This window comes from Vidua chalybeata, chromosome 4, assembly GCF_026979565.1.
Source record: "Vidua chalybeata isolate OUT-0048 chromosome 4, bVidCha1 merged haplotype, whole genome shotgun sequence".
In the NCBI taxonomy this organism is placed as follows: domain Eukaryota; kingdom Metazoa; phylum Chordata; class Aves; order Passeriformes; family Viduidae; genus Vidua; species Vidua chalybeata.
The window spans coordinates 66,487,120-66,505,117 of record NC_071533.1 but is presented as its reverse complement, the minus strand read 5'-3'; the positions used below and the strand labels follow the sequence as shown (position 1 = coordinate 66,505,117).

At 34.5% G+C, this 17,998-nt stretch overlaps 2 protein-coding genes across 2 annotated transcripts; both read right to left on the bottom strand.

Moving 5' to 3' along the window:
• Window positions 1-1,097: 1,097 nt before the first annotated feature.
• On the bottom strand, window positions 1,098-6,466 carry LOC128787431 (transmembrane emp24 domain-containing protein 11-like). The gene is given in 6 exon segments (XM_053941564.1): window positions 1,098-1,247; window positions 2,110-2,256; window positions 4,338-4,463; window positions 5,184-5,284; window positions 6,146-6,301; window positions 6,304-6,466. Coding segments are annotated over 6 exon segments (843 nt in total).
• Window positions 6,467-9,793: 3,327 nt separating this feature from the next.
• LOC128787429 (spondin-2-like) lies at window positions 9,794-16,719 on the bottom strand. Its single transcript, XM_053941557.1, has 6 exons — window positions 16,673-16,719; window positions 15,649-15,874; window positions 15,067-15,290; window positions 14,607-14,798; window positions 13,482-13,656; window positions 9,794-11,435 (listed from the first exon to the last, which is right to left on the bottom strand). The coding sequence occupies exons 2-6, from the start codon at window positions 15,869-15,871 to the stop codon at window positions 11,257-11,259; spliced, it is 993 nt and encodes a 330-aa protein (XP_053797532.1). The 5' UTR covers window positions 15,872-15,874; window positions 16,673-16,719; the 3' UTR covers window positions 9,794-11,256.
• Window positions 16,720-17,998: the final 1,279 nt, after the last annotated feature.

The window sequence follows — 17,998 nt, the reverse complement described above, 5'->3', positions numbered from 1 at the left end:
CAGTGCTCTAGAAGCTTCTACTTCCATGTTTTTGTATGTAGTCACCTCTAACTCCTTCCTACTACTACTACTGCTTTGTCAAGGTAATTATCTGGATTTTTAACCACAGCCTTTGACTTGTCATTGTATGATACTGTAGTTACACTGCTATTTGTACATAAACTAGCTATATTAGGGCATAAAGATATATGCAACCAAGCTGCAATAAGTAAAATGGAAAATTAAGTTAAAAACTGGTAATTTCTGTAGGCAGTCATATTAAAGTTGCTAAATAATTAAAATTTTAAAAATTCTCAACACAAAAACATTTAGTGCAGAAATGAATTAAAATAAAATTGGCATTGTTTACCAAGAAATCTATAATATAGGTTACTTTGGCATACTTCATAAAGACTATATTTTACGTAAACAACTGTGGGAGGCATCTGATCATCATCAATTTTATAGCCTAATGTTAAGGGCTTTTCTGGAAAAAAAAGTAAGTATAATTCCAAATTGTCTGTCTGGGTCTCTCTTCCATGATAATTGCTGCCACCACTGATCAGTTCAAACTCTGAATATTTTACAAGAAAGCTTTCACAATTATATTTAGTTGTTACACATATATAGATCGAGTTGAAGACACTCTCACCCAATTAAACACTGCAGGGGATGTAATTATTTCTCTGTTTACTATCTGAATCCTAGTCAGTCTGAAGTGCTGAACTGTTCATGATAGTGCCAAATAAGATTACTCAGTAAGCAGAGTAATTTAAAATCTTAGGAAACTTTATTTTAGATTTGTATTTTAGATTTAACCTAAATTAAACATTCTTCATTAAGTACTGAACTGAAATGCAGCCTTAGTCACTGACTCTTCTATATTTAGCTTTACATCTGTAGATGGGGAAAAAAATAGTAAAATATGGGATTCAAGGAGCAAAATGTGAGGGGATGCCAGAGGTTGTGACCTAGCTGGAGAAACCAGAGTTAGAACAGAAGATGAAGGAAGGTTGAGAGTTCTGTACAAGCAATTTTCTCATAGGTGCAGGTTTTTTTTGGATGTTCTGTGTTACATGGTGTGGAATTTTTTAATCTGTGCATTGACTTTATAGAATTTAAACAAGCTTCTTAGATATAAAGAAATCTCTGAGAGATTTGATTTGCCAAATTCCAACAGAGATGAGGATTAGTGTTTGTACTATAGCCCACCACAAAATATTGCTGTTGGTTTCTTCACTTGTTTTCCGAAATTTTTCTTCACGCTCCTAGAGAATAAAGGAAAAGCATAATTATTCCCTTTTGGCATCTGTATGTTTCATGGTAACTAGAAAGGCATCCCTCTTCTGCACAGTGCTGAATAAAAACATTCTTCCATGTGGGTAAGAATGAAGGTTTGTACTTGTCTGTATGGTGGATATCTTCACAAATCAAAACTGAGAAGCAGGCATGCTGCATCCTGAAGCAGGAAGGTAAACAGAGCTTCCCTTGTTCACAGAAGATGTATTGTGCCAAACATGTTCCATCAGTACAGATTTTAACCTGTTTAGGTTTACAGTCACGTCCATGTTGCTGTCAAGAGCCCTTTCACAGCCAAATTTCTGGTTTTGGGTAACTAGTTGATACATTTCAAACACAGCCTGTCTGCGTGCATATAGAAAGGTGACTGGGTGTACACTTGTTTGAAGAAGGGATATATATATATATATATATATATATATGCACTTCATGGGATGTATAAATATACACTCGGTCATTTCCTTCCCCAATCAATAGAGTTTGTGCAGCCAGGGCAGTGTTGAAACAACAGCATCACCCACAATGGTACCTGCCACCTGCTGGGCTGCTGTGGCTGAGTCTGACCAAGAAAACTCTAGAAAGTTAGAAAATCTTGCTTTAAAATAACACCTATTGCTACAAGCATGAGTCCACGGTGATTAATTAGTTTTATGTAACCACTTAAAAGATATTTTGCAAGGTAATGGACACTATTTTGGTTAAATATCTGTAGATTTTTTTATGAGTTAGTTAAAAACACCACTGCAATTGGATAACAAACCTCATAATACTTTATAAATCAATAAGCCTATGTACAATATCTTTAACATTTACATTAGGGGACATACATACTCTTTCATAGTCTTGTTCTCTGGTTACATGATGAATTTGCTCAATTAGATGCTCTAGTCTGATATTAACTTCATTCACTTTGTCTTTGGCTCGAATAGCAGATTCATCCAAAAAATGTTCTCCAACTCTGATGTCCAAGTGGATACGCTGCAAAAGGAAAAAAATGTTCTCATTACTGTATCTTCTGCTTCTTCAAAGTTCCTTAGAATAAAAAATTAAACAATGGATAATTTCCCCTTAAGATCAATTGCTTATAAGAATTCCTCCTAAATTTGGAATCAGGTGGAAGATTTGAAGGGTTTCTTAATTTTATTTTTAAATTAGTTATACAAATTTAAAATCTGCACTAATATTAGGGCATAACTTTATGCTAGTATTGATTCAATCACCTTTAAAATGATGCCTTTGTCCAAAATAGTTAAAAAAAAAAAAAAAAAAGGACTGCTCATTATAATTCACATTTCATCCTGATATTGCAGAAATTACTATCTTGAATAGTACTGTTGGAGGCTTGTTCCAAATACACATCTAGGTTCCCTCACATAACTGTTTTCTTCACATTACTTATCCAGGTTGGAAAACCTCCCAGAATCCTCCAGGCTGATGTATGATCTATAGCAAAAATACCTCAAGCCAGCCAAGCAATAGAACCATAGAAAGAAGAGAGAAGAATGGAACTTGCAATGTTATGCAACTTATTTTGGCATGCATGAAAAAGTCTACTAAAACTAGTAGGAGAAACTGCTCCTAGAAGTCAATTAGTACCTAAGAGAAAATAAAAAGGTTTTAGCCAAACAAATAATCTTCAAAACCCTAGAAATTGATATTACCATAGTAGAAGTTAGGTCTGCTCAGAGATCAGCCACAAATTAAGAATATATTTTCTTTCAGTTGTCTCGAAGTTACCTAACTGTATAGGTAGAAATCCATTTCACAACCTTGTGGTCCATTAATTTATTTTTGTTTGAAAGAGTTCAGATAACCATATGGTTCTTACAAAGAACAGTTAAAGATTTATCTTCACTAAAGAATATTTTCCTTTTGTGATCTTTATTCCTCCAGATATAGTTAAAAAGGACAATATTTTCCTTTCTTATTTCTGTGTTCTCAAACAGCATTCTATAATATTTGTGATATTAAAGTTCTCCTTCCCTGGATCTCTTGGCTTCTTTTATATAGGATGGTCAGAACTCTACATGGTGCCTGTATCATGTAAAATAATGTTAATACACCGCCATCTATACCAGATAAAAATCACCTGCACATCCTCAGAATCATGTTCATGGTGCATAGTTAACTGTGTCCAACCAAAGCTTTATCCCCCTTACTCTCTCTAGTTGATAAGCTCCACATTTTTTGTTTTATGATTAGACCTAATTGCTTTTGCAATGTATATGATTAAATTTCCATTAATTTCTATCAATCAGCCTGTAAGAATACCTTGTTATTCCAGTGTAATAATCCTACTCCAGTATTGCTATTTCTGTGTTATCTAAATATTTCTGAAGTGCACAGCTAGGATGAGATTTAGCTTACCTTAACTCATTTAGAAGATATATATATTTAGCTGGTTATTTTGCTCTTTTGCTGTCAGCTGAAGAGAAAAAACCCCAAACCCCTCTAGAGAGTAATTCTCTCCTGGTTTTGGGAAGCAGCAAATAGATAAAATTTCAAAACAGTAATTATAAAGTTTTTGCTGCATTCAGTAGAGCCATGCTATCACCTCTGATGGCTTTTTTTCCCCCCAAATCTGCATTAAAACCAACTTTGCTGGGAGTAGACAATAACAAGTATGCTGACATATTCTTCATTTGAATATCTTTCAAAAACTAAAATGTTACATTTTTTGCCAACAAAATGTTGGCAATCCAATCTAAGTTAGTGAATACATGGAATATCTTTATGTCAAGTGCTTGTATTAGTCAATCTTACATATTTGTCTTTTTGATCCAAATTAGCTGTTCTTATTGATCAGAGTCTTTCATATTCAAAGAACAAACATTAAATCTCTCTATCCTTAGTCCTGCCTCTTGAATGCTGACTTTTTAAATATGAGGACAGTCTTTTTGTCTTTTTATCTACATAATTCTATGTTTGCTTTCTTTAATCACTAAAAACCATTGAATTATCTGCTAGAAGTTAGATCAACTTCTAATCCAGTTTGAAATATCTGCTATTGGTAATGATTTATACTGTTACAACAGAGACTATTTAGGAAATACACCTACCAGTTTACTTCCTGCAATCACTGCAAATCTTGTGGAGTTAGACTGGAAACAGATGATATGCTCCCCAGAGATGTAGGATGTAAAAGTAAAGGTCCCTTGTGGCCCATACAGTTTTGACAACAGTACCTGCAATTTAGATATATGCATCGGTTTCGTAATTTATAACTACCAATAAAAAAATCAAAAAACAGTACCGTGAATTTGATGCAAAAAAGAATCAGTTAAGCTGCTGACATCATTAAATTTAATCAAATTCCAGAACACATTTAGAAAAAATGAAACAATTTTAGCTTACGGTGACCATGAAAACATTACAGAATTTTGCAATGTACAAAAGCCAGTGCTCTCTAAAGCATTCAAAGTCTGAAAACTGAGATACTGCCTAGGCAGGGAAATAAGTTGTCCAGTGCTGGAAAAGCTCAGACCTCATGGCAGCTCAGGCAGCTGCTCTGCATGAGGGCTACGAGAAGCCTTGGTGACCTAGACTTTGGGTTTTGTTTATCATCAGCACTCCTTTCTGCTGCTCAAGTAGATTCTGTACCATTTTACTTCATTAGTGAGTTTTGGGGTTTTATTTTTCATTTGACTTGTTTTCTCAGTTGCCACTAATTCTTATTGACACTGTTTCCCAAATCTGGTAGTAATGCAAAAATTGTCTATACACATAATTATCAAATATAATTTTATTTTTTTACTTTTATCTTTCGGCATCAAAATGCTGAACTATCTAGTAGACTGTAGATTTACTTTTTCCTCAGAAGTGTCTTTTATTTTTAGATAGTGCTGCCTGCCAATGCCAGAAGTCAAGTCATAAATCGTAGAGAAACATTCATAAAGTATTTTTACCTCACCAGTAGGGCTTGTGACAGTCACAAACATTCCCAAGCCAGGAGCAGATTCAAGAAAGTCATGTATATGTATATCCCAGCGTTGTACTTTGTAATTCCCTGAATAAAAACATAGATAAATCTGTTAAATAAAACATAGCTTAATGTTAAACATCTTCAACGCTTTTTCAGGAAAATTAGAAATATATATGTATTTAATGTGTTTATTATTAATATTGTTCAGGGGTACTTCATAACAGAGTGAAATGCAATAAATTTTTACCACACTAGAAAATGTTCTAAGGTCCTACAAAAAAGGGTTAATTAACAACAAAAACTTTCTAATAGCTCCTAATTCTCTGTGAAGATTAGCCTCTAGAAGGCACACTGAGACCTCCAAAAGCATAATGTGCTGTACTCAAATTACATTTTATGGATTGTCTTTCACGCTTATCATATTATTAAAAAAAAAAGATTAATTAGTATTATTTTTTACTATCTCCTTGAAATCTTACATTTACAGGCTTGTAGATTAATTAAATGTGCTTCTCATATCAGAGGTGAAATTAAACTTTAGTACATCACGAATTGTCTCTTTTCAGACCAGCACTTATCAAAAAAAGTAACTTTCCCATTCATATGGGGAAAAATGTGTAACAGAAATTCTGATATGAATGAGTACGTCAGTCAGAACATGTAGAAGCACACATGGAAGCAGCAGCTCCACAGCTGTGGAATTAATAAACATTCTTTTTCTCTGTTTAGTCAGTAAAGCACTCTGAAAACCTGCATTTCTTTGTGTGATGGATACACACAATGTTTGAGGACTTTAAACCTAATCCCTGCTGCAGGGAGCTATTTTCAGAATGCCCTTTTCTGTTTTTTTACCATATTCATCAATCACAAAAATTGTTGTTACATTTCCAGTTATCTTTGTTACTGCATGGGTTAGATCATCATAAAGCATTGACAGGTACCTACCGACTAGCAAGGTGTCGCTGGGAATATCTTCAATTATGCATTTCTCTTCTCTTTCTCCAATGTGAAAATACAAAGCGAGTGAAAAAGAAATCCAAAAGTTCATAAGAAATCCTATTAATGTGCTTTTCATGTTTTTTATATATATTTTATATAGCCCTGCTTTTGAAGATAGTTACATACAAATGCCTGTAGTCCTGTGGTTGTTCCTTGTTTGCTGCTTATCAGAGTATTTTTGAGAGAGGAAAAAAACTGTGAGAAAAGGCAGCTGGTGGTTACACATTTATAAATAACTACAGCATGTTCTGGAGAATGAGATAACATGGAAAAGACACCTTTTAAATTCTTTATTCTTTCCCAGCATCTAGATTAAAATTTACTTTATACACTTAGAAGAGCATGAAACTCAAAGGGCCTCTCAGGTGCTTGAGATCAGTTCCCAAGATTACTGTAGGCAACTACACTGGCTACCTCTTTCCATAAACTGCTCAATTTTCAACTTAAATTAATTTATTATTTCCCATTAATTCTGGGTAATTATTCCAGAGCTTCACCTCTCTTTTATTAAGCAAACTTTTAATTTCCATCCTAAATCATTGTACAAATGTAGGCACTTTATTAAAACCCACAGGCACTACATAGAAGAACTATAAAGAAGTCAAAAGAATTTGAATAATCAAATAATGCACTAAATAATCAAATAACATTAGTGAATATGATATTGCAGGAAAAAATAACGACATTAGCACTTTCAGAATAAGATTTATATAGGAATGACTATTTCTTAGATACTTCCTAATACATTCTCTGAAGAAAGTTGTAGTGTAAATCAAACAGTGATTGAGGTTCTTATTTTTATTCTTTGTACTAATATAGACCAATGTATATGTCTGATGACAAACTCATTTATCACTCAAATGTTCTTTGTCCTATAAATGGAGATCACTCTGTCTGAAAGGTGGGCCTGAATTGTCATTTTCCAGCAGGGAGAACCCACCTGTGGGATCATTTCCAGTTGGGAGGACCCATCTTTCCTCATAAAATTTATGTTATCCCAATTACATGAGCACATATTTTTCTTGTATCAAGGAAAAAGGGTGAATAGCCCTTCATCTTCAATATCTGTAACCTAAATAAAAATTTTGAGATGATAACTCCTACTGGATTATTTCACATCTGCAGAAGGAGGACTGATTCGTGTTTATTGCCCTTCACTGCACCTGCCATCTATGAAGTTGTCTGAAAAAAGGAATGTCTGTGTTACACTGGCACAGGTTTTGGGACCATCCTGGGTTCACTCCATTTCACAGCATGAAGTATCTTCATGGAAGTTGTACCACAAGTATTAGTTCACCTCCAAAAATCACCCATCAGCATCCCCATATTGAAAGGTTGTCAGACAAAGAGAACTGATTCCTTACACATTGCTTCTTTGACTCCATATGGTTAAGGATAGAGGGATAAAAATTGTATCTCATGGCTGTTGAATCTTTAGGAATGTCAAGGGGGATGTTAGGACTCCTTTACTACTTCAGCACTTATCCATCAGAAATAATTTTAGATTATACAGGATCTCATCATAACATTGGACTTTTCCCCTCTACCACAGGAGATGTTGACTGTCATGCACCTGCATAAATCCTCATGCCATACTCATACCTGCAGGAAATATAGGTTTGTCTGTAGGTTGTGAGCTACTTGACCTATCATCTTTTAACTTTTTTGTTGAGTACTTGTGGCTTCCAAAGTTCTGAGTTCCAGTGGTAGAACACAAGATATATAAGGTGACACCACTTTATCCTTCACTCTGCCCAGACCCATTGGAAGAGACACGTTTCTTCTGTACTTTTGGCTGGCAAATACTGGCATAGTAGGACTGCTGGACTTCAAGAAAACAAAAATAATTCAGTCTCTAAGTAATCAGGTCGTTGTGCAGCATACTGAGAGCTTTTGTCTCAGGCATTCAGAGTTCTGTAAATTGTCATGGACACAACTTCTGCATGCTGCAAAAATCCCATTGAACAACATCTGGCTGATATTAGAATTACTGTATCGAATTTTAGATTTATTTCTTGAGAGTGTTGTCATGGAATAGTCTGAGTTACTTTATTATGTTGGATCATTCATGACAGATCAGTTATTCCCAATGTACTTCAATTACCTGGGACTGGGAATATAATGAAATGAAACTTTTTGCCTTGAATAGCATCAGATACTCTCAGATCTTTTGTTTTCACACTTATTCCATTATAGAAATTTAATTATGTGTGGATTATTTTTGTAGGACCACAGTTTAATTCTGTGGTGACTTTTTTGTTGCTACACTTTACCATTAACCACATCTTTCATTCTGCAAGAACATCTGCCAAGGCATCAAAACTGATTTTTTCTATAAGATATTCTTGAAAAGAATTGTCTTTACAAATCCATTTCAAGCTTCTTTCCAAAGAGCTTTCTGAGATTAGCTTAAGCCAGGAATTAATTTGCCTATTTTCTTCCCTAAATCTCATGTATTTAGGACCTCAGCATCTTGGCTGCCAACCATCTGTAACAGGAGATACAAGGGAAAAGGAAGGAAGAGCTTCTTTATGTTTCTTCCTAGTCCCAGAATTTTTAAGGGAATTCCAAGGCTGCTGAAGCTACAAAGTCCTACCAATATCTGTGAGGGATAATGCACCTCACTAATCAGCTTAATAGATAAATACAATGAGAAATATGCTCCATCACTAGAATGCATTTCATTCACTGTATCCACAGTCTTGCCAAGTAATGGCTCTATCCCTGTGGTTTCAAAGGGAATACCTGGAATTATAGTTATGGCCAAGCAATACACAGGCACAGAGACATCCTTAAAGAACATGTTTACCAAGATCTCCTGAATTTACATCTTACCAAAAAAACCCATATCCAGGTAACTGTCTGGATAGGAAACTTCTGATTTTGAAGGAAGATGCAGTGAATATTCATGTATGTAAACACCCTGAGACAGTAAAGTTACGTATCACTGACTGGAGTTTTCTGAGGTGTGTTGGTTTCTACTCTTTCTACTCCATGTCCTTATCTCATCCTTTCTCCTTCAGTATCCTTTGGAAAACTTTTGTCTCCAAGAGTTTGAGCAAACGCTGGGACTCCTCCACTCAAATTAAATCTTGTAGGTCTGAAATCCCAGTTTCAGGTCATGTTAATGCAAATGCAGGTTATTGCATTATACAGGTATTGAAAATGCAGGTATTCTTTTACTGGGCCTGGGCCTTTATTTATTCTGGGCATATGAAGAAGAAAAACTGTAGTGTCTAGAGAACTTCCAGGAAAGTACCTCAAAGGATACCTTGTGGTGTTTGAGTTTGTTTTTCCTAAGGCATAATTTAAAATTGCATCTGATATTTGCTCAAAAATTTTATTGAGATTAATTTGTCTCTTGACAAATCAATTTGAAATTAGCTCCTACCCTCTGAGAATATTTAAATATATACTACAAGATATGCTAATGTTTTCTGATACGGTGATAAATGTGTAAACAGGTAGTAAATAAGTGTAACAGAAGACAAAGAATGGTTAAAACTAATATAAAAAAGAAAGAAAAATACTGACAATGAACTAAACAGAATAGTGTAGTAACACTATTCCCATTACAGAGTGGAAATAGGGAGAACTTAAAAAAATAGGTATGATAACAGGAGTAAGTGGGACAATTTTGGACAGACAACAGTGGGAATCTGAAGAATGAGAGAAGAGCAGAAATTCCTACACTTAGTTCTCACAACTATGTGTTTATCAGCATTTGCTGAACCAGTGAAGTCTAGTCTGATAACGTTTCACATTTATTTGTGTCTTTGCAAGATATCTCTCCTGGAAAAAAAAAATACAGAGAAATATTTAAATGTTTCGGACCTATGGAGAACACAGTGTGCTCCTTTAAGGACAAGAGAAATTATTTTGTATTTGGCATATTCTGGAAATAATCTACTCAAATCGACTCTCCTGTTCAATACCTGTGCTGTATATTTGTAAAATTGCAGTGCGCTGTAAAAGTTTTGTGTGCTGACTTTAAACTTTTTCTATTGAATAAGTATTATTCCAAAATTCTTTTCGTAGTTGGTAGTCATGGCTTTTGATAAGCCATATGCTACATCCACTTTATAAGTTATTTGAGCACTAAAACTTGCAGTCAGGAACAGTTTCTGATACGTGTTTTGTTAGAGTCGTGCATGCCTTAATTTTAGGTAATATATACACAAATAGCAGCAAACACATATAAAGAAACATGGACACATTTACTGCATTCATAAGGTTAATGATATCATTTATGTTATGGTCAACAGTTTTAACTTCGAGATTAAAGGTGTCTCATGAGGGACACACACCAACAATCCATTTTTGAATCTCAGCTGACACTTTTAATTCAGCTCAGATGTTTTCTACATCACTTCAGATTTTTTTTTCTAGTAATTTTGTTGGCTAAGTGTCCTCATGGCAGTTATTCTTCTCACTTTTGAGAAAGAAAAAGACATTTTCATATATTCAAAAGTCTCAAGACAAGTTTACTCAGTTCCATTATTGTCTTAACCACACTGCAAACATCTGGTCACTCTGACTTTTTTTTTAAAGTAGTTTCTGAAGAAATGCACATTAAGCAAGGTTAGAAAGAAAACAAAAATGCCAATAAATTATAAAAACATAATTTAGAGGAAAAAACCTATTTTCTAGGTATAAATAGCTATAGATAAACAAATTACAATATTTAAGGAGGTTATTAGTTTAGATTTTGTGATTGAAAGATTTTTACTGTGACGTAAAATGTGAAGTACAATCTTTCCAAATGTCTTCTTTTCTGCCACTAGAGGGTACTCCAAGAACTTACAGTGTATTTGGAAGAAGGATTTATTTGGGGGTTTTTGGTCTGTAAATTATCCAGTACTGTTGTCCTACTAAATCTTAGAAATTTAACCCCCCAAAATCTTGATATTAAATAAAAACTCTCCAAACCACTCTAATGCAGCTTTTCAGCAAAATCGTGCAGCGTATCCAAATTACAAAGAACATTGATTGACGTGTAGTTTGGATTTAAACTTATCCTACTTTTAAATTATCTTAATTATTATCTTTCCTTTATTTCAGACACAATTTTCTGGTTCACATCCTGTTTCTTCATCCAGGTTTGGACAAGGCATTCCATTATTGGCAGGCTGAAGAAGTACAAAACGAGTTCTGATCTTGGTCCCTGTTTCTCTGCAAACCCCTCTGCAGAGCCCCCAGGAAGACCATTGGGAAACCTCACAGTCCAGGGGTGTTTCTGCAATACACACAGCAAAGAGGTGACTTTACATCAAGTTGTACTTAAGTCAAATACACAGTTGGAAAAGCATTAAGGAATGATCATCAAACAGCATCCTTTCTTACACAAAATACATGTGATATCAATCAAATCGGTATGTTGTCTCATAAAAAAAAAAAAAAAAATCAGGTTTCAGCTCCTAAACCCATTAGTATTATTGTTATTGCAGTCTAGAACCTGTCTGAGGTATTGTATCAATACTGAAGCATATTATGTTTTGAATGAAAATTCCTTAAAAGAAAACTGAGCTTAAAGTGATTGTACTCAAAAGATTGAATTAAAAAATGTTTACTGTCAATTTTTATAATTTCATTTTCCTTTGCATGGCTAACTAAAACACTGAGATTAAAGCTCTTCCATTTTTTATTTAGGTATATTTATACTTCTTTGCAGGCAGCTATTGTTCCTAGAGTTGTTCATATTGAATTCCATTTTTCTTTGGCTCCAATTTGCTTCAGAAATAAAGTCACATTTTTTATCATTAAATCATCTTGCTATTTTTTGGTGTGTACACTATTCTTCCCTTTGCCAATAAGGATATTCTGTCACTAGAAGCTTTCTAATGCTGAAAGGATTTTCAATGTAGTTTTCATTTGGTGCAAGAAAATTAGTTAGAAACTCTGAAGTACTATCCATAATGTGTGCTTCCATCTGAAATAAAAATCATAAAAAGTAGGTGAATATTCCTTAGCAGGTTAAATTAAAATACTGTTTGTCACAGGAAGTGGCATCAAAACTGCTTGTTACAGCATTTGTGGGTAAAAGAGGTGTGCACAAGCCCATCTTTAAATGCCACACTAAACGTGTGACACCTGGTATGAATTTCTGGTATTACAGTGAACTCACCACTTCTGCTGTCATCACTCATTCCTATGTTTCTAGAGTGAATGAGGAACACTGCTTGACCTCTGGTAATTAAATCTGCCCTTTTGATTCCGGAATAAGTTTTTAAAAAAAAGTGGTTTACTGGTTCATATACAAGAAAGTGGGGATTTGTGATTAAAAATTATTTTTGAAATACTATACTTTAAAAGCAGTTTTAAATTTATATCGTGAACAGTGCCAAATGTTCCTTTCAAATCTTAAGGGAAGGACATATAACTGTAAATAAGATGTGTAACTCTCACTTTGAAAATGTCTTGTTTACTAATACAAATACATTAAACCACTATAAATTGATAAGTACATTTATTAAATTATAAATAACACATTAACTGAGCAGAGAATGAGCTGTATTTTAGTGGTTGTAAGGTGACCAGCACAGTGCTAGAGACATGCCATCTCCACACATTCTGGAGAAGCTGCTGGGACATGGCAACTCTTTTGGGAATACACTGCTCCCTTGGAGCAAATATTATGTTAATAATCTATGTATATTAATTCAGAGATTTGAAAATTGCCCTTATGATTGACTTGAGTCAGTAGTTTGCATTTCTTCCTACCTATTCAAGATTATTAGCTAATATTTTTGAGAAAATGAAAATGAGAGACAATTTTCTTTTTGTTATCAGGATTTATGTTTCTATTGAAAATATGTCCAAATCAATCAAATTGTATGAATTTTATTGCACATAACTGCCAAGCTCTGACCCAGAAAGAGACAACCATAATGGTTCTTGGCTTCATTGTCATGTAAAACCTTAAGGATAAATATTTACTTCAAAGTTGCAAAGAGTTTGGGAATGCTGATTCTGATTGAGTGTCATTTGTTTCTTATAAAATTCACTGAGCTACACTGATACAAAGGCTTGGGTAGCTCTTACTCTGGATATAGCCCAGTCCTTTGAACACAGCTGAAATATGCAATCCCTTACTTATTCTTTCAGGAATTCTTTTATGTTGACTGGCTTGTTTTATTTCCCATTTGTGAGTCTGAAATAATTCCTATGCAGATAGGAGAATATTCTGCCTGATCACCTGTCTCATCCACATCACCTGCCAGATTTCCACATAATTCTGAGTGAATGGAAATAACAGAATTGAGAACATCTACTAATCACTTACCTGAGACAGTGTCTATTATTTCATTGCTTTTCGCTGGAAGATTAATAAAAGGTGCAGAAAGACCTAGCTGGCTTTTCTTTAATTTCACCATTGTTACTTGAGCAATTGGTGGCAAAATTTTGAGTTTGGGATAATAAAATGAGTTTGCTGGGTGACTTGGAGAGGAACAAGTGATCTGTGGAATAAAAAGGGAAATATTAAAAAAACTAAGAAGGTAACTGTAAAATCATGTTTGTAAATCGTGCTAATACTTTTTGGAAAATAATTTGCATACAACCAGTTTCTATGAACCTCAGTTCACATAACTATGCTGGTCAGCCCAGAATTTTTAGTGCAGGATACTTGACTGTGGTAGGAGTTCCTGCAAACACTGTAATATATAAAAAGATTTGAGAGAAGGCACGGGATGAAGAAAATATGAGTATTAAACAATACTGTTAAGTATGCTATAGGAGCTGTCATATGGATATTAGAGGCCATCTTCCTTTCTCATTACTCTTTAGCACAGCATTTGTTGCTAGAAAAACTCACCTTTAAGAAAAGATTAAGTGAATAATTGTAGTATTCAAACCATTTCAATCAAAATTCTTCATTTGCCACCACTTAAATGGCAAAAGCGAAGTATGGGGCATAGAGAGGATGAAACGAGCAAAAGGGATTGAAAGCAGTGTCACCACAGTGAAGTGCTGCTTTCCTTTAGGTCCTTTCCGTCAAATGTAGCAGTTTCAGGTTTCAGCAGTGCTTTCAACTGAAAACTCCTCCTCACAGCAGTATTCACTACTAAGAATTTTCCTGGTTAGATTCACATTTGGTGATGTCAGGACTTTTGTATTTTTGTTTTCCTGGCACTTTTAAGGATTGTTAAATATCATCTGCAAAAATTGTCATCTTTTCCAGAAAATGTAGAGACAAATTCTCATGAACCATTTACATTTACCTGTATAAATTTCAAAGATACAGAAAATAAAAGCAGTAGGTTTATCAGTTGTACAATAAATCCATATATAGAGAGCATCAGCACTCTCAAATACTGAAATCAGTTTCACAGTTTTAGACTAGTTATCTTTTCAAGGGAAGACTCAAAACATATCAGTATGAAGCGCTAAACTCTGTCCATGTACCTACCTCTGTAACTGTGTCCTGTGGAATAGTGGCAAAGTTTGGGGAGGAAAATGTGAATCCACTGTCAGTTCCAGCATCATATGGAAATAGATCTACTGATACTTCATCCATCCAGTGGTCTCCTTCACAGAGATTTAGGCTGTCAATACCCACAAACCAGTCGGGGCTTGGAACAATTCGTACAACAAATGAAACCTAATGAAACAAAATGATCCATCAGGATTGCATGACTTGCTTTGGAATGCTTCAGTCCTGCTTATAGTAATTTTCACTTAAAGTTCTTGAAATAATGTCATTTTGCTCTTCTACTTTACAGAAGCTGCACAGTGCTCCCTGCAATGTGACATGCTTTTTAGTAATTCTTTTTCATTATGTTGTTTCTACAAGTGAGAAGTCAAATATTTAATTTTGGTTGCTGGTAACATAAAATAAACTTTTGAAATTAGTATGTACATTTACTTACTAAGGGATGTCTTGGATGCACTTCTAATTCAGTTGAGGTTTGTCCTGTACCACTGGAAATTGCAGGAGCAGAGAAGATTCCATGTACACTCTGAATTTTTTCTCCAGCTTCTTCTATTTCTTTCATTAATGCCCATGCTTCACCCTTTTCAGCAAAATCACGTACACCATTGCTGGCATATTCATTTTTTTTCCACATGCTGTAGTCAGAACTATGAGTAACACCTATTTGAGTGAATACATGGCATGACATAAAAGTCTGATTTAGAATATCCCTATTTCTTCATTTTCTCTTTTTTATTTCTGAGGTTAAAAAAAAATGTGTATAAAATTGAGTGAACACTAAAACATTTGTCTTATCGCTGCTTCTTTCAGCTGCAGCCAATTGAAAACAGAAGTCAATTGAAAACAGTTGGAGATTTTTGAGAACATTTTGGATACTTCAATATCTGCATTTCATTCTTAATAACTTTGGCTTTTTTTTTTCCTTTTTCATTACTTATCTTACATAACTGTTAAGGAAAAAAAGACCATAGAGGTCAAGAGGCTTATCTGCTCTTAGTACTGTGCATACTTCACTTACCTAGCAAGGATGACCACTGTGCTGGGGGCCTGTAGAGTGGATACTGCTTAGGGAAAGCAGTTTGACTCCATTTCCCTGTGAAGATTATCCTGTACTTAGCAAGTTCCTCTGCTGTGCAAAGAGCATCCTCCCCCACAGGCAGGCTGCTGGCATAACCCAGTATTGTTACAAGAACTGTCCAGATAACTTTACAGGACCAGTAGACAAACATCAGGTTTTCCATTCCCTTCCACACGAAAAGAAAGAAAAAAAGTGTTAGCCATATTAGTCACTCTAAACTCAAAAATTAATAACAGTTACCTAATAAAATGTAATGTGGCATAAGTTATAACCAAAGAGAAAGCAGATATCTGAAACACTAATAATTGCCATGCTTCTGAAAACATTACTATAATGCTTTCAGATTTGTTATTTCCATGGTATATACTACAAACCTGTAACTTTACCTGGGACAAGTGTTTCTAATAAAAATGAAAATAAAAATATCTTATCCTTGTCCATAGTACTACCTCAGAGAAAAATCTGTTTCTGATTTTCTTTTGAAATCTGATTAGAGTCACATCTTGATTTAATTAGAGTAGCAACTGTTTCTGTGGAAAACATTAGTGGTATATTTATTCTTCTAAAGATTAAATTGCAGGTTACTTTGCCAAAAGAAATGATTTATTTTAAATTTGTGTTCTACAAAGGCTGTTTTATAGCATAACATTTAAAGTCAAATAGATTTTATATTTATATAAATTACTTTGCTGTCATAATGTGAATTCAAAACATTGTAATTTCTTTAGATTGTTTAAACTACACAGTTTTAAAAAATCAGTATTTTTTTACAGTTACTGTCATAGGTTGTGCAAATTTTGTTTTTAAATTAACATGGTAATTGCATCAGACTGTTGAACTCCACCAATTGTTTAAAATAACAGCCTTAAACTGATTTTTAAATATCTTTCTCCTTTGAGAAAACTATACAATCTTAAGTAAATCACTAATATATTAGTTTGTAAAAATAGCTATGAATACTCACTAAATATTCCTCTGGAGCACTGGTAGGGGGAGAGCACCTGCTTTTGCTGGCAGCTGAGTTGGTCTGCAAGAGAAGACAGTAGGAGTCTTGCTATTTATGCCTGAAGAGGGTCCCTTTGGTCCAACAATTATTGCAATCTTTAGACTTTCCAGGTTTGCAAAAATCGTGCCATCTTCTTGTTTGCAATCCCTCTGGATGGACCAGCAGAAGTTTCCTGTCTGTCAGCTGGTTCAGATTCCTTATCAGAAGACTGAGATGCCGAAGAGACAAATGCTTTTTAAAAATACCTTGGATTCTTAGTAACAGTTTGAGTTTTCTAGTGCCTTTGCAGCTCTTTGCTCTTATTAATGCCTCCAAGCTATACAAATGAACTGATTCCAACACTGAAATAGTTCTAGTGAATACTCTTTAAATGAGAAACATGTTTTCTTGTAAGTTTTATTGTCTGACAGATGCTCCTTCCAAACATTTACAGAGAGCTTGCTCACTCTCACACACCATATGTATGTGTTCAAATAAAAGGGGTGAGGCAGCTAAAATGTCAAGAGGAAAAAAAAGTTACATTTCATAATTGCACATACTCACACAGACTGTGTCTCCTGCAAATATGAATTAATTTAAAGTAGTACAGTGTATATTTTTGTGTGTACAGTACTGTATTCTGGATGATGAAAGGGCTCTGTAACATTGTGGTTTTTTGGAAAGAGTGGTTTTGGGAAGCTCAGAGATTTTTCTTAGCTGTCTTCAGAGTAAAAAACCCCGAATAAAAATCTCATTATTACAGTTAAGTCATACATCCTCTATAGCACCATACACATACCTACATCACCAAAACTTTTTAAATGGTTTATGAAAAAATAAGCATTATAGAATGACCCAATTAAAAAAATTAGGTTTAATCTTTATTTTATTTTCCCAACCAGCTTTCAAATAAAGGAAAACAAAGGGCTTTGTGCCAAACGTGTAAGGTTAACAAATGCTATTGTGACTAATCAGCATTTGAAAATTTTACAGTGAACCATGAAAATAATATTTCATAGAGTTTTCTTTAGAAATTGTGAGGAATGTCACTTAAGTACTTCCCCAGATCTCTAGCATGATGGTGCAGCATATGGGAAAAGACCCAAACAAACCCAGTTATTTTCCAGATGCAGCTCCCAGGGCATCACAGGTTAAGCACACACCACACAGCTCTAGTGACACACTGTTGTCCACCAAACATCTGAGCTTTGTGGCACTTTAACTGGAAACTTCCCTCCCACCCTGTGGTAAATCCAAGCCAGGAGGTGAATAAACTGGGATGTCTGGATGGAATTTCTATCAATT